Source organism: Eulemur rufifrons, chromosome 30 (assembly GCF_041146395.1).
Source record: "Eulemur rufifrons isolate Redbay chromosome 30, OSU_ERuf_1, whole genome shotgun sequence".
Taxonomy (NCBI): Eukaryota; Metazoa; Chordata; class Mammalia; order Primates; family Lemuridae; genus Eulemur; species Eulemur rufifrons.
In genome coordinates this window covers 97,165,334-97,190,492 of record NC_091012.1, presented here as the reverse complement: position 1 = coordinate 97,190,492, position 25,159 = coordinate 97,165,334, and the positions used below count along the sequence as shown (strand labels likewise).

The 25,159-nt window shown below is 39.3% G+C and overlaps 1 protein-coding gene and 1 pseudogene across 3 annotated transcripts in view; both read left to right on the top strand.

Annotated features, from left to right (window-relative positions):
• The window catches only part of FAAH2 (fatty acid amide hydrolase 2), a 140,788-nt gene extending 126,910 nt beyond the window's left edge, over nt 1-13,878 (top strand). For all 3 annotated transcript variants that reach the window (XM_069463544.1, XM_069463542.1, XM_069463541.1), the window contains 2 exons: nt 3,192-3,386; nt 13,620-13,878. In XM_069463544.1, coding sequence (XP_069319645.1) covers nt 3,192-3,386; nt 13,620-13,795 — 371 coding nt within the window. In that variant the 3' untranslated portion in view covers nt 13,796-13,878. The remainder of the gene's footprint in view (nt 1-3,191; nt 3,387-13,619) is intronic.
• Nucleotides 13,879-23,606: 9,728 nt separating this feature from the next.
• LOC138378176 (Y-box-binding protein 1 pseudogene) lies at nt 23,607-24,742 on the top strand (annotated as a pseudogene).
• The last annotated feature ends 417 nt before the right edge of the window (nt 24,743-25,159 follow it).

Sequence of the window (25,159 nt, the reverse complement as noted above, 5' to 3'; positions counted from 1 at the left end):
TTCTTTAATATTTCAAGTTCTTTAGTGAATTTTTCTTCCAAGTCCTAGATTTTTTTTTGGTGATTTCTTTGTGTTGGTTATCCATTTTTTCTTGCATATCATTTCAGATTTTTTACAATCCATGCTCAAAATTCTGTCATTTTAGTGTTCTGAATTTGGTTGATGTCCATTGCTATAGCTGATGTTCCCCTTTGGTGGTGTGCTTTCCGTTTGTTTCTTCATACTTCCAGCATTCTTTTGATGATTCCTTCCCATCTAGATCAGCTATTACTTCTTACCTTTAGATTTTTGTTTGAATAATGATATGCCCTGTTTAGTCTCTGAGCCAGTACGTGGTGTTTGTGGGTGAGATTCTACCACACCCTGTATGATGAGTTAGTAGATGTACTTAAAGTGTGTGGAGAATGACCTCCGTGTCAGTAGGTGGCGCTTGCTGGGAGGAGCAGGCTGCAGTGTTGTTTTGGGGTCCTGTAACCAGCTCTTGTTACTCTGGAGAGGCACTCTAGTGCCTCAGGTGGTGTGTGGTGTCCTGTGACTTCCATGTGTCTCCAGATTCTCCACCTCAGTAGTACCAGGTGTGGATTGAGTCTGGGCAGAGCTGGGTTGAGTGATCCTGCCCTCAAACACCACAAATGCTGTTAGTGGGGGTCAAAGTTCTGTTCTCTGCTTCTGGGCAAAGCTGTCAGGGAGGGGACCAAATGGCCCCACTTAGCCAAAAATTCTGCTTGTGGGGTGGGGCTGTCTGAAACCTGTAGTCTGGAGCAGGCCTGGCTCCTTTCCACCCTCCCCTATTCCACAGTTTCTCCCAGGTCTCTGCCAACAGATCTTCTAGCCAGTAGATCTCCCCTAGCTGTGATGCTGGCCAGGAGGGTCCCTGTCCAGCATCACAGCCTGAGCTGTGTGTACATCCCTCTTGTGGAAGGAGGGTTGCCTCTTAAGCGCACGGATCTTCCCCTGAAGGCACACATACCTAAGTAGGCTTGTTCAGAAATATCCCATCTGTGCCCCGGGCTGATGTGATCGAGACCTGTGTGTATGGGATCTTATATTCAGACCTATCCCCTGGGCCCTAGAGATCAATCCCTAACCCTGTCAGGGAAAGGATTGTTGATCTCTAGTCACCCACGAGTTTCCCAGGCTGGATCAATGTCTCTTTCACAGATCTAGGAAAAATAATTCTATGTTTTGTATCAAACCAGAGAAGACCCCATATGACAAAAGCAATCTTAAGCAAAAGGAACAAATTGGGAGGTAAAAATTTACCAGACTTCAAGCTATACTACAAGGCTATAGTAACTAAAACAGCATGGTACTGGCACAAGAACAGAGACATAGACCAATGGAACAGAACTGAGAACCCAGTTATAAAACCATCCTCATATAGCCATCTAATCTTTGACAAAGCAGACAAAAACATACACTGGGGAAAAGGATCCTTATTCAATAAATGGTTCTGGGAAAACTGGTAGCCACATGTAGAATCCTGAAACAGGATCCACACCTCTCACCTCTCACAAAAATAAACTCACTATGGATAAGAGACTTAAACCTAAGGCATAGAACCTTAAGAATTCTGGATGATAATGTTGGAAAGACTCTTATAGACATTAGCTTAGGCAAAGAATTTATGAAGAACGCCCCAAAGGCAATCACAGCAACAGCAAAAATAAATAAATGGGGCCTGATCAAATTAAAAAGCTTCTGCACAGCCAAGGAAACTGTCAGGAGAGCAAACAGACAACCTACAGAATGGGAGAAAATATTCACATGTTACACATAAAGGGCTAAGAAGTAGAATCTATATAGAACTGAGGAAAATCAGCAAGAAGTAATCAAACAACCATATCAAAAAATGGGCAAAGGACATGAACAGAAAGTTTTTAAAAGGAGATAGACTAATGGCGAACAAACATATGAAAAAATACTCAACATCTCTAATCATCAGGAAGATGGAAATCAAATCCCCAGTGAGATATCACTTATCTCCAGTAAGAATGGCCTTTATCAAAAAGTTCCAAAACAATAAATGTTGGCATGGATGAGGAGAGATAGGAACACTCATACACTGCTGGTGGGACAAAGAAACCACAAAAAACTACTACAACCTCTGGGAAAGCAATATGGAGATACCTCAAAGAGCTACAAGTAGAACTACCATTTGATCCAGCAATCCTGTTACTGGACATCTACCCAAAAGAACAAAAGACATTCTATAAAAAGACATTTCCACTAGAATGTTTATAGCAGCACAATTCACAATTGCAAAGATGTGGAAACAACCCAAGTGCCCATCAGTGCATGAGTGGATTAATAAAATGTGGTATATGTATAGCATGGAGTTTTACTCAGCCACAAAAAACAATGATGAGATAGCACCTCTTGTGTTATTGTTGATAGAGCTGGAACCCATTCTACTAAGTGAAGTATCCCAAGAATGGAAAAACAAGCACCACATGTACTCACCATTTCATTGGTATTAACTGATCAACCCTTTAGGGCATATATAGTAATAACATTCATCAGTGTCAGGCAGATCGGAGGGTGAGGAGGGGATGGTATATACACACGTAATGGGTGCATTTTGCACTGTCTGGGGGATGGACAGGCTTGAAACTCTGACTCAGGTGGGGCAAGGACAATATACATAACCTAAACATTTGTACCACTGTAATATGCTGAAATTAAAAAAAAACTATAAATAAATAAATAAAAACATGAAGACATTTTGGGTAGAATTTTCTAGAGACATACTTATATTATAAAGTTTTGTCAAGTGTTTCGTTCATGAAGATGTGTACTATAGCATTTAAATTTTGGAAACATTCTGCATGCCCCCAAATCATGGGCTAAAGAAAAGAAAAACTGTGGTACATTCCTACTATTAAGATATTATGCATTCATATGATTAAGCATATCTATAATGGATTTTTAATGATATGAAATATCCTCATGATATAATATGCTGTGGGAGAGGTATAGCATTACTAAAAATGACTAAAAGGAGAGACCAGTAGATGATCAAATATTCTCATGTGTGGGTCGTAAGGTTATAGGGTTTTCTTTTTCATCACTGTCTTACTTTCTTAGTGTTCTACAATGATCATGTATTACTTGAATAAGGAAAAATAAAGAACACTAGGGTCTAAAATGAAGTTTCTTACGTTAACTTTATATATGTTACCATTCTGTAGGGTTGGCTTTGTTGGAGGAAAAGCTCAAATATAACAATGAAAAATACAAAAAGTTTAAGGCAGTGGAAGAAAGCCTGCGTAAAGAACTGGTGGAGATGCTAAGTGATGATGGTGTATTCTTATATCCGTCACATCCCACAGTGGCACCCAAGCATCATGTTCCTCTAACAAGGCCTTTCAACTTTGCTTACACAGGTACCTATTTGTATTCCTTGAACTTTGCAATCTTAAAGAAATAGAGATACTTTCCAAGAAAAGCATAGTTTCTTTGCTGTTGGAAAAGTTTTGAAGATACATGTATAAAAATGCTGTGTGCCTAAAAATAAGCTCCAGAAAACAGACGCTAATGTTGTATGTGGAAGATACTTTGCTAGTACCTGGAGTCTTTCCACAAGAACCGTGTAAGTGGGTATCAGTATCCATGTTTTACAGAACTGAGCCTCAGGGAGGTTCTGTGACATGTCTTCAATCACACAGTGTGATCTCACTGAATCCAAAGGCCCCTCCGGCTGTTTCGATAGATGGTAAAGCCAAGTAAAGATTTTCCGAAAATCTGTGGTCTCCAGAAGATTCTAGTATATAAATAATTCCCAAGGGACCACTAATTTGCCTTAGCTATCATCCTTTGTGAATTTGATTCATTCTATTGTTCACCAAACTAACTTTCTTCAGCTGTTTTGGGAGCTGTGGCTGAACCATGGTTATATGAGGTCTAAAAACCCCTCAATATGTAGTAGGTCAGTTTGTATGACTTCTCTAAGATCTTTTCCAGGGAACGACGCTGCTCTCTGGGATGACTGTAGAAGGGTCTTCATTAAATATGAATTCCCATTCAAGAAGCCTGTGGTCCACTTAAATTGGGAATTTGGAGCTTACTTATTTGAGTTCAAATCCTTGGCCCTGACACTTTCTACTTGTGCATCTTAGAGCAAGACACTGAATCTTTCTGAACATATTTTCTTATCTAGGAAGCCAGAGTAATCTATGCCTTGCAGTGTTGCTGTCAAGATTAAGTTAAATAATTCATGTAAAGTAAATAGCATAAGGGTTATGGAGGATGGGCTGAGAGGGTATAAAATAGTTCTTACCTTTCATTTCCTCACCCTTACTCTGTTCCTTGGCTTTTGTCACTCGTATCTAATTCTTTAAGTCTTTGAAACAAGTTTTTGCCTAAATTGTTCTGGTTCAGTTTGTATCACCTCGTTACTCAGCTTCTGAAGACAGGAAGAATATTTTAGTGTACAGAAGAGAACCCAAAGAGAAAGTTACTGATTAAAGGTTTTTGGAGGCATTTTCCTCAGTTTGAAGTTTCCCATAATTTTGAACTTTTCCCTCTACTTTAATCCTGAACACATTCAGACAATGTCCGTCATAAGTCAGGTGGTGCTCCAGGTGATATAAACACAAGATCTATGATAGGTGATAGCCATAATTTATCAAATATGTACTATGTGAAAGATACTCTAAGCTGGGAATTCTATACATTATTCCCTTCAATTCTCCACAAAATCCTTCATGATAGGTGCAGTTATCCTTGTGTAAAAGATGAGGAAGCTGAGTGACTTAAAAATTGACTTAAGGGTCAGGGTTAGAATTCAACTGTGTTCTATCTGACTTCAAAGCCAATGTGATTTTCACTACATGCATGGGTTGATAACACTCAGTCCCATTTTGTTTTCATTCTCTTCAATGAAGCTGAAAACTTACCAGGTTTTGGAGACCTTCTGTCAAAATGTATAACTTTTTTTCCATGCTGAGCAATATCCCTCTCAGTTTCTTAAGCATGCTTCTTATGTATGTCTTGTACTTACAAGATGGATAAATTAAGTCAGATATTTAATTTTTGATCCTTGGTTTTCTTATGGGAATGATAATGATCCTGCATAAACTTTGCAGGATGGTAGGAAGGATTTAATGTGATAATGTGTATAAAGTGCCTTCAAACTATTAAGAATAGTGGTAATAAAACCATTTATTGAACATATGTGTATGTTTATATTGACATTAGTGTAAGTAATATTAATATCTCTGTTTTACTTAATAATATTAGCTATATATGTTTTCCTTCTTTTATCTGTTCCACGAATTGTTCTAAGAATTTTATATGTTGCATGTAATTTTATCCTATAGCAGCTCTATAAAAAGGAGAAATACTAGTATTATCCTCATTATACAGATGAAGGAATTCAGGCACAAAGAACTTCGGATACATTTCCAAAGTCACATAGCTAAGACAGTATTGGAACTGGGAATTGAACACAGGCCTCTTGATTCCAGAGTTACTGAGATAATTCACTACACAGAGGAGGAAACAAGAGGTTAGACAAGGTCCCTGAGCTATGAAGTCATGGGATAAGAATTCAAACCCAGGTCTGTCTAACTCCAAATTTTATTACTCTTAACTCTCCTCCCTTGTTCTTCTGCCTGTTTTGCTGCTCAGTACACCATAGTGCCATTTACTACTTTGCTACATTGACACTTTGGATTAGAAGAGATTTATCAAGCACTATTGCAGACCAGTCAGTGTGTGATGGGGTTAGAGAGATGAGCCAGACACATTCTGCGCCCTCAGGGAACTCCCAGCTTAGTATAAGAGAAACACAAATGTACCAAGGAATTTCCACAGAGGGAAGCAAATACAACAGCAAAGGAAGACTTTCTGGAGAAGGTGACACCCAACCTGGGTCCTAAATGAGTAGAAATTTTCCAGGTTAAGGGAGTTGAGAAAGGGGTACAATGGTCTAGGCATTAGAAACACCATGAGCTATAGCACAGAAAAAGCACATCCGGAGCATTGTGGATGGGGAGTACAAACATTACTCTAACTAGAGAATGCAAATTGTTATTGGAGGAGTTATTGTTATTGATAGGAGGGGCATGAATTTGGAAAGAGGGAGACTCAGGTACCTCTTATTCTGCTATACTGCTAGTGTCCAAAAGTTAGTTCTTTGAAAATCTCAAAAAATCTGACAAATCATTAGCTACACTGATCAATAAACAAAGAAAGACTCAAATTACTAAAATAAAGATGAAAAAGGCAACATGATTACCAAACTTAAATAAATTAAAGAAATTGTAGGAGAATACCATATTCAAGTATATGCCAAGACATTAGACTAATATAAAATGGAAAGAAGTCTTCAAATATCTCAAACTGCCAAAACTGACTTGAGAAAAGATAGAAAACCTATAATAAGAGATTTGATTAGTAATTTTAGAACTTCCCACAAACATCCAGATCCAAATGGCTTCATGGGCAAATTCTACCAAATATTTAAATAATGAATGCTAACTTTCACAAACACTTCGAGAAAATAAAGGAGGAAACACTTTAAAAAAAATATTTCAAATTCACTCAGAGAGCTACAAAACACTGTGGAAAGACTCAAGAGCAGGGTAGATCAAACAGAGGAAAGAATCTCAGAAATTGAAGATAACTCTTTCCAACTAAATAAGTCAGTCACAGAGATAGATCAAAGAAGTAAGAGAAATGATCAGAGTCTTCAAGAAATGTGGGATTATGTGAAGAAACCTAACGTGAGAGTTATTGGCATTCCTGAGGGTGAAGAAGACAATAAGCAAGGGTTGGACAAGCTATTTGAAGACATAATTGAAGAAAATTTTCCAGGCCTTGCTAATACTCTAGACATACAGATTCAAGAAGCTCAAAGGACCCCTGGGAGATTCATAGCAAATAGGAAAACACCACGCCACGTAGTCATCAGGCTGACCAAAATATCCACTAAAGAGTCCCTTCTCCGAGCTGTAAGGAGAAAGAAACAAGTAACTTACAAAGGAAAACCCATCAGAATTACACCAGATTTCTCAGCTGAAACCTTACAAGCAAGAAGAGGTTGGGGCCCCATTTTCACACTTCTGAAACAGAATAATGCCCAGCCTAGAATCTTGTACCCAGCTAAGCTAAGTTTTCTATACGAAGGAGAAATTAAGACATTCTCAGATAAACAAAGGTTGAGGGAATTCACCAAGACAGGACCAGCCCTCCAAGAAGTACTCAAAAGAGAGTTACACATGGATCAGCACAAGAAAGACCCACGAATGTAAAACTACTCAAGAGTTAAAGATCAAATTCCAGATACCACAATGGCTCAGGAGAGAAAACATCGCAATGAAGTTCTACACAACAAGCTGAACAAAAAACTGTCTCACTTATCAGTTTTCTCAATAAATGTGAATGGCTTGAATTCCCTGCTCTAGAGACATAGACTGGCCCAGTGGATAAAAAAACACAATCCAAGTATCTGCTGTCTTCAAGAAACTCTCCTAACCTGCAAAGATGCATTTAGACTGAAAATAAAAGGATGGAAATTGGTATTTCAAGCAAACGGTAACCAAAAGAAAGCTGGTGTGGCAATCTTAATTTCCAAAGCTTAGCTTTCAAATCAACAAAAATAATAAAAGACAAAGATGGCTACTACATACTGGTCAAGGGCACAATTCAACAAGAAGCCATGACTATACTCAATATATATGCACCCAACCTAGGTGCACCTAGATTCATAAAGCAAACCCTACTAGATCTGAACCAAATGATAGATAACAATACTGTAATAGCTGGAGACTTTAACACCCCACTGACAGTACAGGACAGATCCTCTAAACAGAAAATAAACAAAGACATAATGGACCTAAATAGAATGCTAGAACAAATGGGCATGGCTGACATCTATAGGACATTCTACTCAAAGTCCACAGAATATACATTATTCTCATCAGCTCACAGGACATTCTCTAAGATTGACCATGTCCTAGGACATAAATCATGTCTTAAAAAATTGAAAAAAATAGAAATTATACCATGCCTCTTCTCAGATCACAGCGGAATAAAGGTAACAATGAACACAAACAGAAACCCTCACTCTTACTCAAAGTCATGGAAGCTAAATAACTTTCTCCTGAATAATTATTCTATAAAGGAAGAAATCAAGATGGAAATCAAAAGTTTCTTTGAATTAAATGACAATGGAAATACAACTTATCAAAATCTATGGGACGCAGCTAAAGCAGTCCTGAGAGGAAAATTTATATCCATAAATGCCTATATCAAAAAGACAGAAAACATGCAAATAGACAACCTAACGAATAGACTCAAAGAGCTGGAGAAAGAAGAACAGAACAATCCCAAACCCAGCAGAAGGCGAGAAATTACTAAGATGAAATCAGAATTAAATGAAAAGGACAACAAAGAAACTATAAGGGAAATTAATAAAACAAAAAGTTGGTTCTTTGAAAAGATAAACAAAATAGACACACCTCTGGCTAGACTAACCAAGAGCACAAAACTAAAATCTCTAATAACCTCCATTAGGAACATGAAAGGAGAAATCACAACCGATGCTACAGAGATACAAGATATCATCTATGAATTCTACAAAAATCTTTATGCACACAAACTGCAGAATGCGGAGGAAATGGACAAATTTTTAGAAACACATAGTCTTCCCAGGCTCAACCAGGAAGAAATAGAGTACCTGAACAGACCAATATCAAGAACTGAAATCGAAACAGCAATAAAAAACCTTTCCAAAAAGAAAAGCCCTGGTCCAGATGGGTTCACACCTGAATTTTGCCATACATACAAAGAAGAACTGGTGCCCATCCTACATAAACTATTCTCCAATATTCAGAAGGATGGAATTCTCCCCAACACGTTCTACCAAGCCAATATAACATTGATATCAAAACGAGGAAAGGACACAACAAAGAGAACTACAGACCAATTTCTCTCATGAATATAGATGCAAAAATTTTCAATAAAATACTAGCAAATCGAATCCAAGTACTTATCAAAAAAATAATCCACCACGACCAAGTGGGCTTCATCCCAGAGATGCAGGGATGGTTCAACATACGTAAATCTATAAATGTAATTCACCACATAAATAGAAGCAAAAACAAAAACCATATGATACTCTCATTAGATGCAGAAAAAGCATTTGACAAAATTCAACACCCTTTTATGATAAAAACGCTTAACAAAATAGGCGTAGATGGAACCTACCTAAAAATGATACGAGCCATATATGACAAACCCACAGCCAACATCATTCTGAACGGGGAAAAATTGAAAGCACTCCCACTTAGAACTGGAACCAGACAGGGCTGCCCACTGTCCGCATTACTTTTCAACATAGCATTGGAAGTCCTTGCGAGAGCTATCAGGCAAGAGAGCAAAATCAAGGGAGTCCAAATAGGGAAGGATGAGATCAAACTCTCACTTTTTGCTGATGATATGATGCTATATCTGGAAAACCCCCAGGATTCAACCATGAGACTCCTGGAATTGATTAACGAATATAGCAAAGTCTCAGGCTACAAAATTAATATACACAAATCAGAGGCATTTATATATGCCAATAACAGTCAATCAGAAAACCAAATTAAAACTCAATACCCTTCAAAATAGCAACAAAGAAAATAAAATATCTAAGTATATACCTAACTAAAGAGGTAAAGGACCTCTATAAGGAAAACTATGAAACACTGAGAAAAGAAATAGCAGAACTTGCAAATAGATGGAAAAATATACCATGCTCATGGATCGGAAGAATCAACATTGTTAAAATGTCTATACTACCCAAAGTGATCTACAGATTCAATGCAATCCCTATTAAATTACCAACATCATTCTTCACAGACGTAGAGAAAATAATTATACACTTTGTATGGAACCAGAGAAGACCCCGTATAGCAAAAGCAATTTTAAGCAACAAAAACAAAATGGGAGGTATTAATTTGCCAGACCTCAAACTATACTACAAAGCCATGGTTCTTAAAACAGCCTGTTACTGGCACAAGTACAGGGACACAGACCAGTGGAACACAACAGAAAATCCAAATATAGAACCATCCTCATATAGTCACCTAATTTTTGACAAAGCAGGAAAGAATATACTCTGGGGACAAGAATCCCTATTCAATAAATGGTGCTGGGAGAATTGGTTAGCCACCTGTAGAAGACTGAAACAGGACCCACAACTTTCACCTCTCACAAAAATCAAATCACGGTGGATAACAGACTTAAACCTTAGGCGTGATACAATCAGAATTCTAGAAGAAAATGTAGGAAAGACTCTTACAGACATTGGCCTAGGCAAAGAATTTATGAAGAAGACCCCTAAGGCAATCACAGCAACAACAAAAATAAATGAATGGGACATGATTAAATTAAAAAGCTTCTGCATAGCCAAAGAAACAGTCCAGAGAATAAACAGACCACCTACAGAATGGGAAAAAATATTTGCATACTACACATCAGATAAAGGACTGATAACAAGAATCTATTTAGAACTCAGGAACGTCAGCAAGAAAAAATCAAGCAACCCTATCAAAAAGTGGGCAAATTACATGAATAGAAACTTCTCGAAAGAAGATATAAGAATGGCTAACAAACATATGAAAAAATGCTCAACATCCCTAATCATCAGAGAAATGCAAATCAAAACCACAATGAGATATCACTTAACCCCAGTGAGAATGGCCTTTATCAAAAAATCCCAAAACAACACATGTTGGCATGGATGTGGAGAGACAGGAACACTCATACACTGCTGGTGGGACTGCAAACTAGTGCAACCCCTGTGGAAAGCATTATGGAGGTATCTTAAACAGATTCAAGTAGACCTGCCATTCGATCCAGCAATCCCATTATTGGGCATATACCCAAAGGAAAAAAGGTCATTCTGTAACAAAGACACATGTACCTGAATGTTTATAGCAGCACAATTCACAATAGCAAAGATGTGGAAACAACCCAAATGCCCATCAATACATGATTGGATTAGTAAGCTGTGGTATATGTATACCATGGAATATTACTCAGCTATAAGGAATAATGAAGATATGACATCTCTATGGTTCTCCTGGAGACAGTTGGAACCCATTATATTAAGTGAAGTATCCCAAGAATGGAAAAACAAGCATCACATGTACTCACCAGAAAATTGGTTTCCCTGATCATCACCTAAATACACATCTGGGAACGACACCAATCGGATATCAGACTGAGGTGGGGGCTTGGGGGAGGGGATGGGTGTATGCCTACACAATGAGTGCATTGTGCACCGTTTGGGGAATGGTAATGCTTGAAGGTGCTGACTCGGGAAGTGGGGGGTGGGGAAGGGAGGGATATATACCTACATGATGGGTGCAACGCGCACTATCTGGGGAACAGACACGCCTGGAGCTCTGACTTGGGGGGAAAGGCGGTACATGGGCAACGTATGTAACCTGCAATTCTGTATCCCCCATAACAATAAGATGAAATAAAAAAAATAAATAAAATCTTGGAAACTGGAAAAAAAAATTATTTCAGAATATTATGGGGGTGCAAACATTTTGGTTATATAAATTGCCTTTGTACCATTTGAGTCAAAGTGATAGATGTGCCCATCCCCCAGATAGTGTGCATTGTACTGTTAGATGTGAATTTCCCCATTCCCCCATCTGCTTGATTTCTGATGTGTATTATTTCCATATGTGCACATAAGTGTTGAATTTATTCTGTGAGGCCAGTAATAAAGTTTGTCTCCTTCTTTCTTCCCCTCCCCTCTCCTCCCCACTCCTCTCCTCTCTTCTTCTTTTCCCTTTTCTTTCTTTATTTCTTCCTCTTTTTTCATTTCTTCCCTTCTGTTATGAGGCCAGTAACTCTGATACCAAAGCTAGATTAAAGACATCACAAGAAAAACCTATAAATCAACATCTCTCATTAATATGGATGAAAAAATCCTCAACACAATATTAGCACACAAAATTCAGTAAAATATACAGGATAATACCATGGCCAAATGGAATTTATTCTAGAATGTAAGGTAGCTGTAACATTCAATGATCAGGTAATGTAATATATTAATAAGGTAAAGAATTTATACTTAATACATAGAGGCAGAAAAATCATTATCCATATTTCCTTAAACTTCCCCTAAATAGTTTAAGAGGATTAGTCTAAATTATTTGTCAATCATTTCATAGAACTCCATTTCTTCAAGGTCCATAACTGGAGCTTTGTTAGTTTGTTTAGTGGTGTTATATTTTCCAAATTGTTTGCAAATGCTGTGTTCTTGTGTTGATGTCTATGAATTTGAAGAAATAGCCACATCTTCCAGCCTTTGCAGGTGCTCTTTGGCAGTGATAGTCTTCCTCTGTTTATTCCAACCTGGGATTTTGGATGGACTGGCTGGTAGCAATCCTGGACAGTCTAACATTGTTCTTGGGTTCTCTAGTTGGGCTGAGCTGCTGCCTATGTTCTGAGGCCATGAGACTATCCCCAAATTGGTGCAGGGTCTTTCCTAGACAGTTTGACATTTTTTATAATGTTAAATTGAAATTTATTATATGATCCAACAATTTTACTCATGTATACACACTTGAGGAATGGAAATATATGTTCATATGAAGAATTATAAAAATATATATATATAATAGTGCTAATGTGTATCAAAATGTAATTTGTAATAGACAAAAAGTGTTAAACCAATTGTCCATCAATTGTTGAATGGATAATCAAAGTTTGGCACATTTATTCAATGGAATAATCTTTGGCAATAAAAAAGAACTACTTGGATAAACCTTGAAAACATTATGCTAAGTATAAGAAGTCAGACACTATATATTATACAAAACACTATGTATTATCTAATTCAACATATTGGAAATCACCAGAATATGAAATCCATAGAGATAAAAAGTAGATTATTGGTTTCTAGGGGTTTGGAATATCTGGAAATGGAGAATAACTGTTATTTGTTATGGAGTTTTTTGGGGGGTGTTGAAATGTTCTAAACTTAGATTGTGGTGATGGTTGTACAATTCTGTAAATTTATTAACAGACATTGAATTGTACAGTTATAACAGGGAGAATCTTATTTTATGTAAATTATGCTGTAAGAAAGCTTTTTAACAGCAAGAATTAGGTAAGTAATTAAAAATTACAACTCTTGATTAGTGCAAACTGATTTTACAAAAAGTTCATAAGTAAAAAGAAAATCAATGTATTTGAGAACATTTTATCCCACCTTACATTTACTGTGATTTTTCTGAAAATGCTACATGGGACAAGTTAGGAATAGCATAGTGGGAAAGCATTCAGACTCTTATTCACATTTTCTTCATTCACATTCTGATTCCAACTTTTATTATCCAAGTAACGTTGGACGTGTTATCTAACTTTTCTATTCTTTAGTTATTTCATTGGTAAATTAGGGATAATTAATAGCTCCTATATAATGGGTTTGCTGTGATGATTGAAGTGTTTAATACACATGAAGTCCCTAGATGAATCCTTAGCAGGTAGTAAACTATAATTATATTTTTGAAGCTATTATATTCATTATTGATCAAATGAGGGTGGAAAGAAGTTTTCAGAAATTGGTCTTGACTTCTCACATTATTCTTATTTATTTTCTTCAGGTATCTTCAATGTCCTGGGTTTGCCTGTGACCCAGTGCCCACTGGGTCTGAATGCCGAAGGACTTCCTCTAGGCATCCAGGTTGTGGCTGGACCCTTTAATGATCACTTGACCCTCGCTGTGGCCCAGTACTTTGAGAAAACTTTTGGGGGCTGGGTTTGTCCTGGAAAGTTTTAGTAGACCTTCTCCAAGGTCAAGGATTGTGTGTATGTGCATGTGTGTATTTCTATTAATTGGGTGAGATCAAGCACCAGCAGGCAAGTAGAGAAAAAACAACTGGGTGGTTTATTTACTCATTCAGTTTTTCTTTCTACTTTTATTTCCTGCACTAATTGTTTGTCTAACTAAAATGGTAATATTTTTTTTTTTTTTGTTGTTGAGACAGAGTCTCACTTTGTTGCCCAGGCTAGAGTGAGTGCCGTGGCGTCAGCCTAGCTCACAGCAACCTCAGACTCCTCGGCTTAAGCGATCCTACTGCCTCAGCCTCCCGAGTAGCTGGGACTACAGGCATGCGCCACCATGCCCGGCTAATTTTTTCTATATAGATTTTTAGTTGTCCATATAATGTCTTTCTATTTTTAGTAGAGACGGGGTCTCGCTCAGGCTGGTCTCGAACTCCTGACCTTGAGCAATCCACCTGCCTCGGCCTCCCAGAGTGCTAGGATTACAGGCGTGAGCCACCGCGCCCGGCCTAAAATGGTAATATTTGATTCCTGCCTTCACTTACTGGAGAATGTGGACATGTAAATGAATGAATGCAATGAAGTTTCCTAGATGCTGTAATGGTACCTGTTTGGGGTACAGTAGGAAGATAAAAGGATGGAATATTCAATTCTAATGAGGGCATGTTATGAAACTTCACAGAGGAGATGATGTTTAAACTGAGAGTTATATGTTTTTCAGGCAGGACATGGAGTAAGGGAATTCCAGTTAGAAGGAGTTATAGTGACAAAAAGAAGCCATGAAACTACATGGTGTGTTGACACAGCTGTACGTTATTAGTAATATGACTAGTAGAGAACCGAAGAGGGGTAGAGAAGCAATGCAACTGCACCAAGAAAAGTTTTTCCAATATCCCAAGGAAAAAATATTTCATAGCTTTTTTCACTAAGAGGTCCTAGCAACAATGGCATCTCAGTACAAATGATCACACATAGCACCCATATTTTTGTTTTCAAATACCTTTCTCTAGTAAAAGGAAGAAAAGCTCCCTGGAGAAAGAGACTATTTCTGGACTGAGAAAGAAAAACAATAAGATAAACCTGGAACATGTTTTTCACCAGATACTAGGTGCTCAAAATTGAAGAAGGCTATGTCAAGATGTCGAGGGACTAGTTTAATGAGGCTCCCACTGGCCACACTTGGGACAATTTGAATATAGAAATGAATAACAGTAATAGATTACAATTCAAATGAGAGTAGAGGGAAGAGATAAATAGATGATAGATAGATGATAGAGATGATTGCAAAATGATGACTGACTATATAAATCATAGTAACACATAGAAATAATAAATACTCTAGGTGATGAGTACCCCAAATACTCTGAATGATAATTACATATTCTTTGCATGTACACCATACACATGTAAAATTTTAGTATCAGTAAAAAATCAAAATCATATCAAGTATCTTAGATTACAATGCAATAAAACTAGAAATCAATAACAAGAAGACCTTTGGAAACTGTATAAAAACATGGAAATTAAACAACATGATCTTGAATGAACACAGGGTCAAGCAAGAAATTAAAGAGGAAATAAAAATATTTCTTGAAACGAATAAAAATGGAAACACAACATATTATAACCTATGGGAAACAGCAAAAGCAGTGCTAAAGAGGGAAGACTATAGCAATAGATGCCTACATCATACAAGTAGAAAGATTTCAAATAAACAATCTAATCATGCACCTCAAGGACTAAAAAAGCAAGAACCCACTAAACTCTAAATTAGTAGAAATAAAGAAATAATAAATATCAGAGCAGAACTAAATGAAATATAGACTAACAAAAAATAGAAAGTATCAATGAAACAAAAATCTGTCTTACTGAAAATAAACAAAATCAGTAAACTGGTAGCTAGACCAAGCAATAATTAAAGAGAGGAGACCCATATAAGCAAAATCAGAAATGAGAAAGGAGATACTATAACTGATACCACTGAAATACAAAAGAGCATCTGAGATTAGTATAAATAACTATACACTAACAAACTGGAAATCCTATAGGAAATGGATGAATTCCTGGACACAGACATCCTCTGAGGTTTTATTCAGCACATTATAGCACTTCTCGTGGATGCTATCCTACTGTGAGTTACCTGGATTTTCCAGGTGGTAGGAGAATGTCTGTGTCATTAGCAATGGCATCATCATCTCAGCAAATATAACATAAATGAAGTATGGTCAGACTGAGTGGAAAGAGAAATGGGAGAGAGTTCAAGATGGCCAACTAGAGTCAAGGCTTGTCAAACATTCCCAGTAGAGGAGTTGAGGGTTGGACTGAGTGTAGTGGAGGGTGATAGCTGATTGGGAGTGGACCACAGGATCTGACACCAGTGAAGTCTAGGACACCACCAGCAGAAGCTGAACAGCTGAGACAGAGGTGGACAGAAGGGAGAAATTGGCATGAACCAAATCAAGGGAGTTCCAGAGCCTGGGGAAAGGGCAAGGGATTTTTTCCCCTCCCTCACCTGGGTGCCTCAGGCATGCAACAGGGAACAGGGCTCTCATCCTGTGGGGGAGGGCCACAAGGAACCAGAAAGCTGGCATCCCTGCATCTGGATGCCCCCCTCCTCTGCATCTCCTCCACTCATGGCATCCCAGGAAGTAATTTTGGCTCAAGTTGCTCATAGCCATGTGGCTGCACCCACCCCATAGCAACTTCCAAAGTGCCTTGTGCTAAGTGACTGAGCCTGCCTTGGACAATGGGGAGTGCAATCCCAGCTGAGCCAAGACAATGGGAAGTGCAATCCCAGCTGAGCCCACACTGAGTGACCGAGCCTGCCACGGGCAAAGGAGAGTGCACTCCCGGACGAGCCTGCCTTGAACAGAGTAGCCATCATTGCGGCTCAGAGAGGAAGGCAGTCGCTGTGCCAAAGCCATGGAGAGAAGGAGGGTGAACTGGTGCTCCCCCAAGCTTGAGAGTGATACAGAAAGACCGAGGCCCCTTCCCCCCACCATAGCAGTTGCTGGAGTGGTCTGTGATGAGTGGCCCACTTTCAGCACCAGGACAGCATTTCTGCCCCAAGCCAGCAGAGCAGCCTCAGTTTGTAAACTTCCCCCTACAGGTGTTTGGGGCATGCACCTGCTGCCAGCACTGGAGGTGGGTGGGGAGGCACTGGGGAGAGATCCTAGTTTCAGGGTTGGGCAGCTAGTGAGAGCCTGTGCCTATAGGGCAGGTGTGAAGGAGTATAGAATAACAGGGCTCTGTAAGTGTGCCCCCTTCCCACCTCCCCAGAGAACTGACATATTGGAGTTTACTGAACCTGGGAGACTTAAGTTGCATAAGTCCAGGTTCCCATGGCAACCAAACGCCTCTGCTGCCTCATGCTGAATCACAGCAGCTGCCCCCCTTGCCATTCATTTTAATAGGGAGTTCAGTTTGATCCAAGAGTTCCTTGAGCTGCCACTATTCCCCTAGTGGGAATGTCCCCTAGTGGAGTTTTCTGGGGATAGAGAGCAGACTCTCTGGTTGAGTGGGGCCACTTCAGCCCCTCCCAGGAAGCTTAGCCCAGAGACAGGGAACAGACCATTAACTCCTGCATACAACTTACTAGTGTTTGTGTAGCTGGAAGGAAAGCTCACCCAACCTAATGCCATCCAGTCTCATTCCCCCACCTGCCTCTACTGTGCTGGTGAAAAAAGGCATCACCTGGAACACCCCGGCCCTCACCCACCACCAGGGGCATTAAAGGGCTTCTCTGGAGGAACTAGAGCTGGTCACAGGACTCAAACACAACAGTGAAGCTTGTTCAATCCAGCAAACACCACCTACTGACAGGGAGGTAAATTTGCACATCTCTTAGAGAATTCACTGACTGAATAATAGAGGGTGTGTTGGATCATCAACCACAAACACCACCTAAAGATTCAGAGATTAAACTGCATGTGTCATTGTCCAAACAAAAGAAATTCCAAAAGTAAGAAGCAACATCTGTTCTAGATGAGAAGGAACCAGTGAATGAATTCTGGAAATGTCAAGAATCAGAGCAAAAATTTACCCCCAAAAAAGAACACAAGCTCCCTAGCTAGGGATACCCACCAAAAGCAGAATATTGAAATGACAGATGAAGAATTTCAAGCATGGATTGTAAGGAAGCCTAATGACATGATACAACACAGAAACCCAACACAAAGAAACCACAAAAACAATGGAGGAAATGAATGAAAAATTCACTAGAGGAATGCCCATCAATTCATGAATGGATTAGTAAAATGTGGTATATGTATACCATGGAATATTACTCAGCTATTAGAAATAATGGCGATATGGCATCTCTTTGGTTCTTCTGAAGAGAGCTGGAACCCATTCTATTAAGTGAAGTATCCCAAGAATGGAAAAATAAGCACCACATGTACTCACCAGCAAACTGGTTTCCCTGAGTGCACATTTGGGAATAACACCAATTGGGTGTCGGACAGAGGTTGGGGCTGGGTGGAAGGGATGGGTGTATATCTACTTGATGAGTGTGATGCACGCTGCCTGGGGAATGGACACACTTGAAGTTCTGACTGGGGGGGATGGGGTGGGGGGAGGGGAGGGGTGCACACCTCCATGATGAGTGCGATGTTCACTGTCTAGGGAATGGACACAGTTGAAGCTCAGACTCGGGGGATGGGGAGGCATGAGCAATGCATATAGCCTGATCTTTTGTACCCCCATAATGAGCTGAAAAACAAACAAAAAATTAAAATTAAAGTTTAAAAAATACCAGAAAAAAAATAAATAAAAAAGACATTTTGGAAATGAAAAATTCATTCAAGGAATTACAAAACATAGTGGAAGGCCTTAAGAATAGGTTAGATCAGGCAGAAGAAAGAATCTCAGAGACTGAAGGCAACACCTTTCAATTAAACAAGTCAGTCATAGAGATAGAGCAGAGAAATAAGAGGAATGAGCAAAGCCTACAAGAAATATGGGATTATGCAAAGAGGCCTAACATGAAAATCACAGGCATCCCTGAGCGTGATGAAGAAAATACACAATGATTGTATAATTTATTTGAGGGAAAAATTGAAGAAAATATCCTTGGCCTTGGTAGGAATCTAGATATCCAAGTACAAGAAGCTCATTATGACTCCTGGGAAATTCATCACACAGAGGAATACACCATAACACATAGTCATCACACTGGCTAAAATAAACACCAAAGAGGTGCTCCTACAAGACATAAGGTAAAAACAGCAGGTAACTTACAAAGGAAAACCCATCAGACTAACTGCAGATTTCTCATATGAGGCCCTACAAGCCAGAAGGCTTTGGGGGCACATTCTCAGTGTTCTCAAACAGAATAATGCCCAGCTGGGAATTTTGTATCCTGCAAAGCTAAGTTTTATATATTAGGGGAAAATAAATTTTTTCTCGGATAAGCAAACACTGAGGGACTTCATCAAAACAACACCCACCTTACAGGAAGTACTGAGAACTGTATTATTCTCAGATCAGCAAAATAAATGCTTACCAATGTAAAGTTACCAAAAAGATAAAGGTTAAACACCAGAAACCACAATGGCTCAAGAGATGAAACAAAGCAACAAAGTTCAAGCCAACAGGATGAACAGAAATTCACCCCACTTATCAATTCTTTCAATAAACATGAATGTGGCCAGGCGTGGTGGCACATACCTATAATCCTAGCACTCTGGGAGGCCAAGGCGGGAGGATCACTAGAGGTCAGGAGTTCGAGAGCAGCCTGAGCAAGAGCGAGACCCCATCTCTACTAAAAATAGAAAGAAATTATCTGGACAGCTAAAAATATATAGAAAAAATTAGCCAGGCATGGTGGCACATGCCTGTAGTCCCAGCTACTTGGGAGGCTGAGGCAGAAGGATTGCTTGAGCCCAGGATTTTGAGGTTGCTGTGAGGTAGGCTTCTAGCCCAGGCAACAGAGTGAGACTCTGTCTCAAAATAAATAAATAAACATGAATGGCTTTAACTGCATACTGAAGAGACATAGGCTGAATGAACAGAAAAATATACACAAGCCAAGTATCTGCCATCTTCTGAAAACATATCTAACCTACAAGGAATCATTCAGACTCAAGGTGAAGGAATGGAAAACAATATTCCACGCTAATGGAAACCAAAATAAAAGCTAGTGTAGCAATGCTCATATCAGATACTTAGTCTTCAAATCAACAAAGTAATGAAAGACAAGATGGTCATTATATAATGATAAAAGGAACAATTCAACAAGAAGATATACCAATCTTAAATATTGACACACCTACCACAGGAAGGCCCAAATTCATTAAGCAAACTGGATCCAAGCAATATTGTAGACAACAGTAACATAAGAGCCAGGAACTTCAATACCCCATTGACAGAACTGGATGGATCCTCCAAACATAAAATAAACAGAAAAAAAGGGACATAAAAAGAATTCTAGCACAAATGGGCCTAACAGACATTTACAGAACATTCTACCCCCAAACCAGCAAATACACACCCTTCTCATCCGCTAAAGGTACATTCTCTAAGATTCATCACATCCTATCCCACAAAATGTGTCTCAACAAAATTTAAAAACATAGAAATTATACCATGTATCTTCTCAGACCACAGTGGAATAAAATTAGAAAACAACTGCAACAGAAACACTTGTCTCTACACAAGGTCATGAAAACTAAACAACCTAATGCTTAATGGTAGGTCAAGGAAGAAATTAAGATAGAAAGCAAAAGATTATTTGAAATAAATGACAATTGGAACACAAGTTATCAAAATCTGTGGGATACAGCTAAAGAAGTCCCAAAAGGAAAATTCATACCCATAAATACCTACACCCAAAGGACAGAAAGATCACAAATCAACAATATAATGAATCACCTCAAAGATCTAGAAAAAAAGGAGCCAACCAATCCCAAACCTAGCAGAAGAAAAGTAATAACCACGATCAGATCATAAATAAATAAAATCGAGACAAAAAGAACCATATGGAAGATTAATAAAACAAAAAATTGGTTCTTTGAACTGATAAAATGAGCATGTCTCTCAGTAGATAAACCAGATGCAGAAAAGACAGGACTCTAATAAGGTCAATCAGGAATGAAAAAGAAAAAATTACGACTGATATGACAGAAATACAAAATATCATCACTGAATACTATAATAGAGGAAATGAACAACTTCTTAGAAACACAGAGCCTCCCTAGGCTCAATAAGGAAGATAAAGAATTGCTGAAAAAGGGAACGTCAAGTAATGAAATTGGAGCACTAATAAAAAACCTTTATGAAAAAAAAGTCCTGGACCTGATGGATTCACAACTGAATTCTAGCAGAACTACAAAGAAGAACTGGTGGCTATCCTGCAGAAATTATTCCATAGCATAAGAAGAAAGGAATCTTCCCCAACATGTTTTATGAAGCCAACATCACCTTGATACATAAGCCAAGAAAGGACTCAACAAAATTAAAATTAAGACCAATATCCCTTGTGAATATAGATGTAAAAATTCTCAGTAAAATCCTAGCAAATCACATTCAGCTGTTCATTGAAAAAAATTATCCATCCTGACTAAGTGGGATACATATCAGAGATACAGGGATGGTTCAACATAAACAAATCTATAAATGTTATTCACCACATAACTAGAAGTAAAAACAAAGACCACATGATCCTGTGAATACACACAGAAAAAGTATTCAAAAAAATAAAGCACCCTTTTATGATGAGAATACTTAATAAAATAGGCATAGGTGGAACTTACTTCAAAATAATAAAAGCCATATATAACAAATCCACAGCCAACATCTTACTGAATGGGAAAATATTGAAAGCATTCCTGCTTAGAACTGGTAACAGACAAAGTTGCCCTCTATCAACACTTATATTCAACATAGTACTGGAAGTCCTACGCAGAGCAATCAGACAAGAGAAGGAAATCAAGAGTATCCAAATGGGAGCAGAAGAGGTCAAACTATCGCTATTTGTAGATGATATAATCTTATATCTAGAAACCCCAAAGAATCTGCCAAGAGACTACTGGAATTCATAAAAATTTCAGCAAATTCTCAGGTTACAAAATCAATGCACACAAATCAGTAGCATTCATTTATGCCAACAACAGTCAAACTCAGAACCAAATCAAAGACTCAATATCCTTCACAATAGTAGCAAAGAAAATAAAATACCTAGGAATGTGCCTAACTAAAGAGGTGAAGTATCTGCACAAGGAGAGCTATGAAATGCTGAAGAAGGATATAGCAGAGGACACAACATGGTAAAATATACCATGATTATGGATCAGCAGAATCAATATTGTTAAAATATCTATAATACCCAAAGTGATCTACTGATTCAATGCAATTCAGATTAAAATGCCAACATAATTTTTCACAGATTTATAAGGAAAAATTCTACATTCTGTAGGGAACCAGAGAAGACCCCATATAACCAAAGCAACCTTAAGCAAAAAGAACAAATTGGGAGGCATCAATCTACAGGACTTCAAGCTATACTACAAGGCTATGGTAACTAAAACAGCATGATACTGGCACAATTAGTTTTCACCTCCATCAATCTGGACCAGCTGAGTGGTAGAGGCAATTTACCTGTCTCCTAACTGCCTCCAGGGGTAGCCCAGACCAGTCCCTCCCCCACCAAGTGCAGTCCTGGCACAGAGCTTGGGAGTTCAAAATGCTTCCCGCTAATGTCTCCTCTCCACAGAGCCCCACATCTCCCATGGTAATTTTGCACCAACTTCAGGCAGATCCCTGTTTGAGTGGGTGTGGAGGCCAGTGGGGAAGTAAAACGTTCTCCTGTGGGACTGATCCCACCTCACTCACTGGTGAGATGAGCACAGCCATCCCACGGTCTACTCTCTATTATTTGTCTCACACTCTCCAGATTTTCACGATCTTATCTCCCGTTCACCTTTTCTTTTTCTTGCTTTTTGTGTCCCACGCTGATTCTCTGTGGATTCACAATGCTGTTCTTGCAGGGGAGTGATCCACTCGTGTTGTAGCAGGTTGAGATCTATGCCTTCCTCTCTGGGAACATGAATCCAGGAGGTTACCTCCACTCTACCATCTTCTCAGGTCCTAAGAGCACATTTAGGAATAACATTAATCGGGTGTCAGGCAGATGTGTGGGGGGAGGGGATGGGTGTATACCTACATAATGAATGTGATGCGCACTGTCTGGGGGATGGACACGCTTGAAGCTCTGACCCAGGGGGGTGGGGGGCAAGGGCAATATACATAACCTAAACTTATGTACCCCCATAATAAGCTGAAATAAAAAATAAGTAAATAAAATAAAATGCCAAAAAAAAAAAGAAAGAAAATGATGTCTGACACAGAGCCTGTGTTCATAACCACACTACCATAGTACATACTTTATAGAAGATTGATGTTAGGATGGTTCTTAAATATTTTACTGTGAAATAGAATTATGCCCATTTCCATGACCACATATTTTTGAGACCAACAATAAAGTCTGGTCTCATTTCAGAATTGTATGAAATGTTTGGATCTCCTTGGTAACCATAGAAGCCTTATTTCCTCTCTGGAAACTGGTCAAGTGGCACTTTCATTAGGAAGTAAACTACACTTCCAGAGTAATTTAATATCTTTCAAGAAGAAAAGATATCTTGCTCAAAATATCTTAATAAGAACCACCACCAGTTCGATTGGTAGCGGCAGCGGAGAGCGGACCCCAGAGAGCCCTGTGCAGCTCCACCGCCGCCGCCGGCCTAGTTACCATCACATATTGGGAGGAGCCGCAGCTGCCACAGCCGGCCCCAGTCACCACCACTGCAACCATGAGCAGCGAGGCCGAAACCCAGCAGCCGTCCGCCGCCCCCGCCCTCAGCGCTGCCGACACCAAGCCCGGCACCACGGGCAGCGGCGCAGGGAGCGGTGGCCCGGGCGGCCTCACATCGGCGGCGCCTGCCGGCGGGGACAAGAAGGTCATCGCAACGAAGGTTTTGGGGACAGTAAAATGGTTCAATGTAAGAAACGGATATGGTTTCATCAACAGGAATGACACCAAAGAAGATGTATTTGTACACCAGACTGCCATAAAGAAGAATAACCCCAGGAAGTACCTTCGCAGTGTAGGAGATGGAGAAACTGTGGAGTTTGATGTTGTTGAAGGAGAAAAGGGTGCGGAGGCAGCAAATGTTACAGGCCCTGGTGGAATTCCAGTTCAAGGCAGTAAATATGCAGCAGACCGTAACCATTATAGACGCTATCCACATCGCAGGGGTCCTCCACGCAATTACCAGCAGAGTTACCAGAATAGTGAGAGTGGGGAAAAGAATGAGGGATCGGAGAGTGCTCCTGCAGGCCAGGCCCAACAACGCCGGCCCTACCGCAGGTAAAGGTTCCCACCTTACTACATGCGGAGACCCTATGGGCGTCGACCACAGTATTCCAACCCTCCTGTACAGGGAGAAGTGATGGAGGGTGCTGACAACCAGGGTGCAGGAGAACAAGGTAGACCACCAGTAAGACAAAATATGTATCGAGGTTATAGACCACGATTCCGCAGGGGCCCTCCTCGCCAAAGACAGCCCAGAGAGGATGGCAATGAAGAGGATAAAGAGAATCAAGGAGATGAGACCCAAGGTCAGCAGCCACCTCAACGTCTGTACTGCCGCCGTAACTTCAATTACCCACGCAGACGCCCAGAAAACCCTAAACCACAAGACGGCAAAGACACAAAAGCAGCCGATCCACCAGCTGAGAATTCGTCCGCTCCCGAGGCTGAGCAGGGCGGGGCTGAGTAAATGCCGGCTTACCATCTCCACCATCGTCCAGTTTAGTCATCCAACAAGAAGAAATGAATATGAAATTCCAGCAATAAGAAATGAACAAGATTGGAGCTGAAGACCTTAAGTGCTTGCTTTTTGCCCGTTGACCAGATAACTAGAACTATCTGCATTATCTATGCAGCATGGGGTTTCTATTATTTTTACCTAAAGATGTCTTTTTTCGTAATAACAAACGTGTTTTTTAAAAAAGCCTGGTTTTTCTCAATGCGCCTTTAAAGGTTTTTAAATTGTTTCATATCTGGTCAAGTTGAGATTTTTAAGAACTTCATTTTTAATTTGTAATAAAAGTTTACAACTTGATTTTTTCAAAAAAGTCAACAAACTGCAAGCACCTGTTAATAAAGGTCTTAAATAATTAAAAAAAAAAAAAAGAACCACCATCAAGAATGATGTTAACAAGATATCTGACTAGATGTACCTACTGCTTTTTCCCCACACAGAAAAGGACCAAACAACAAATAAACAACTGTATTTTGACTAGAATATTCTTAGAACACTGGAGTGCAGCAAGGTAGTGACAAACAAAGTCTGTGAATCAC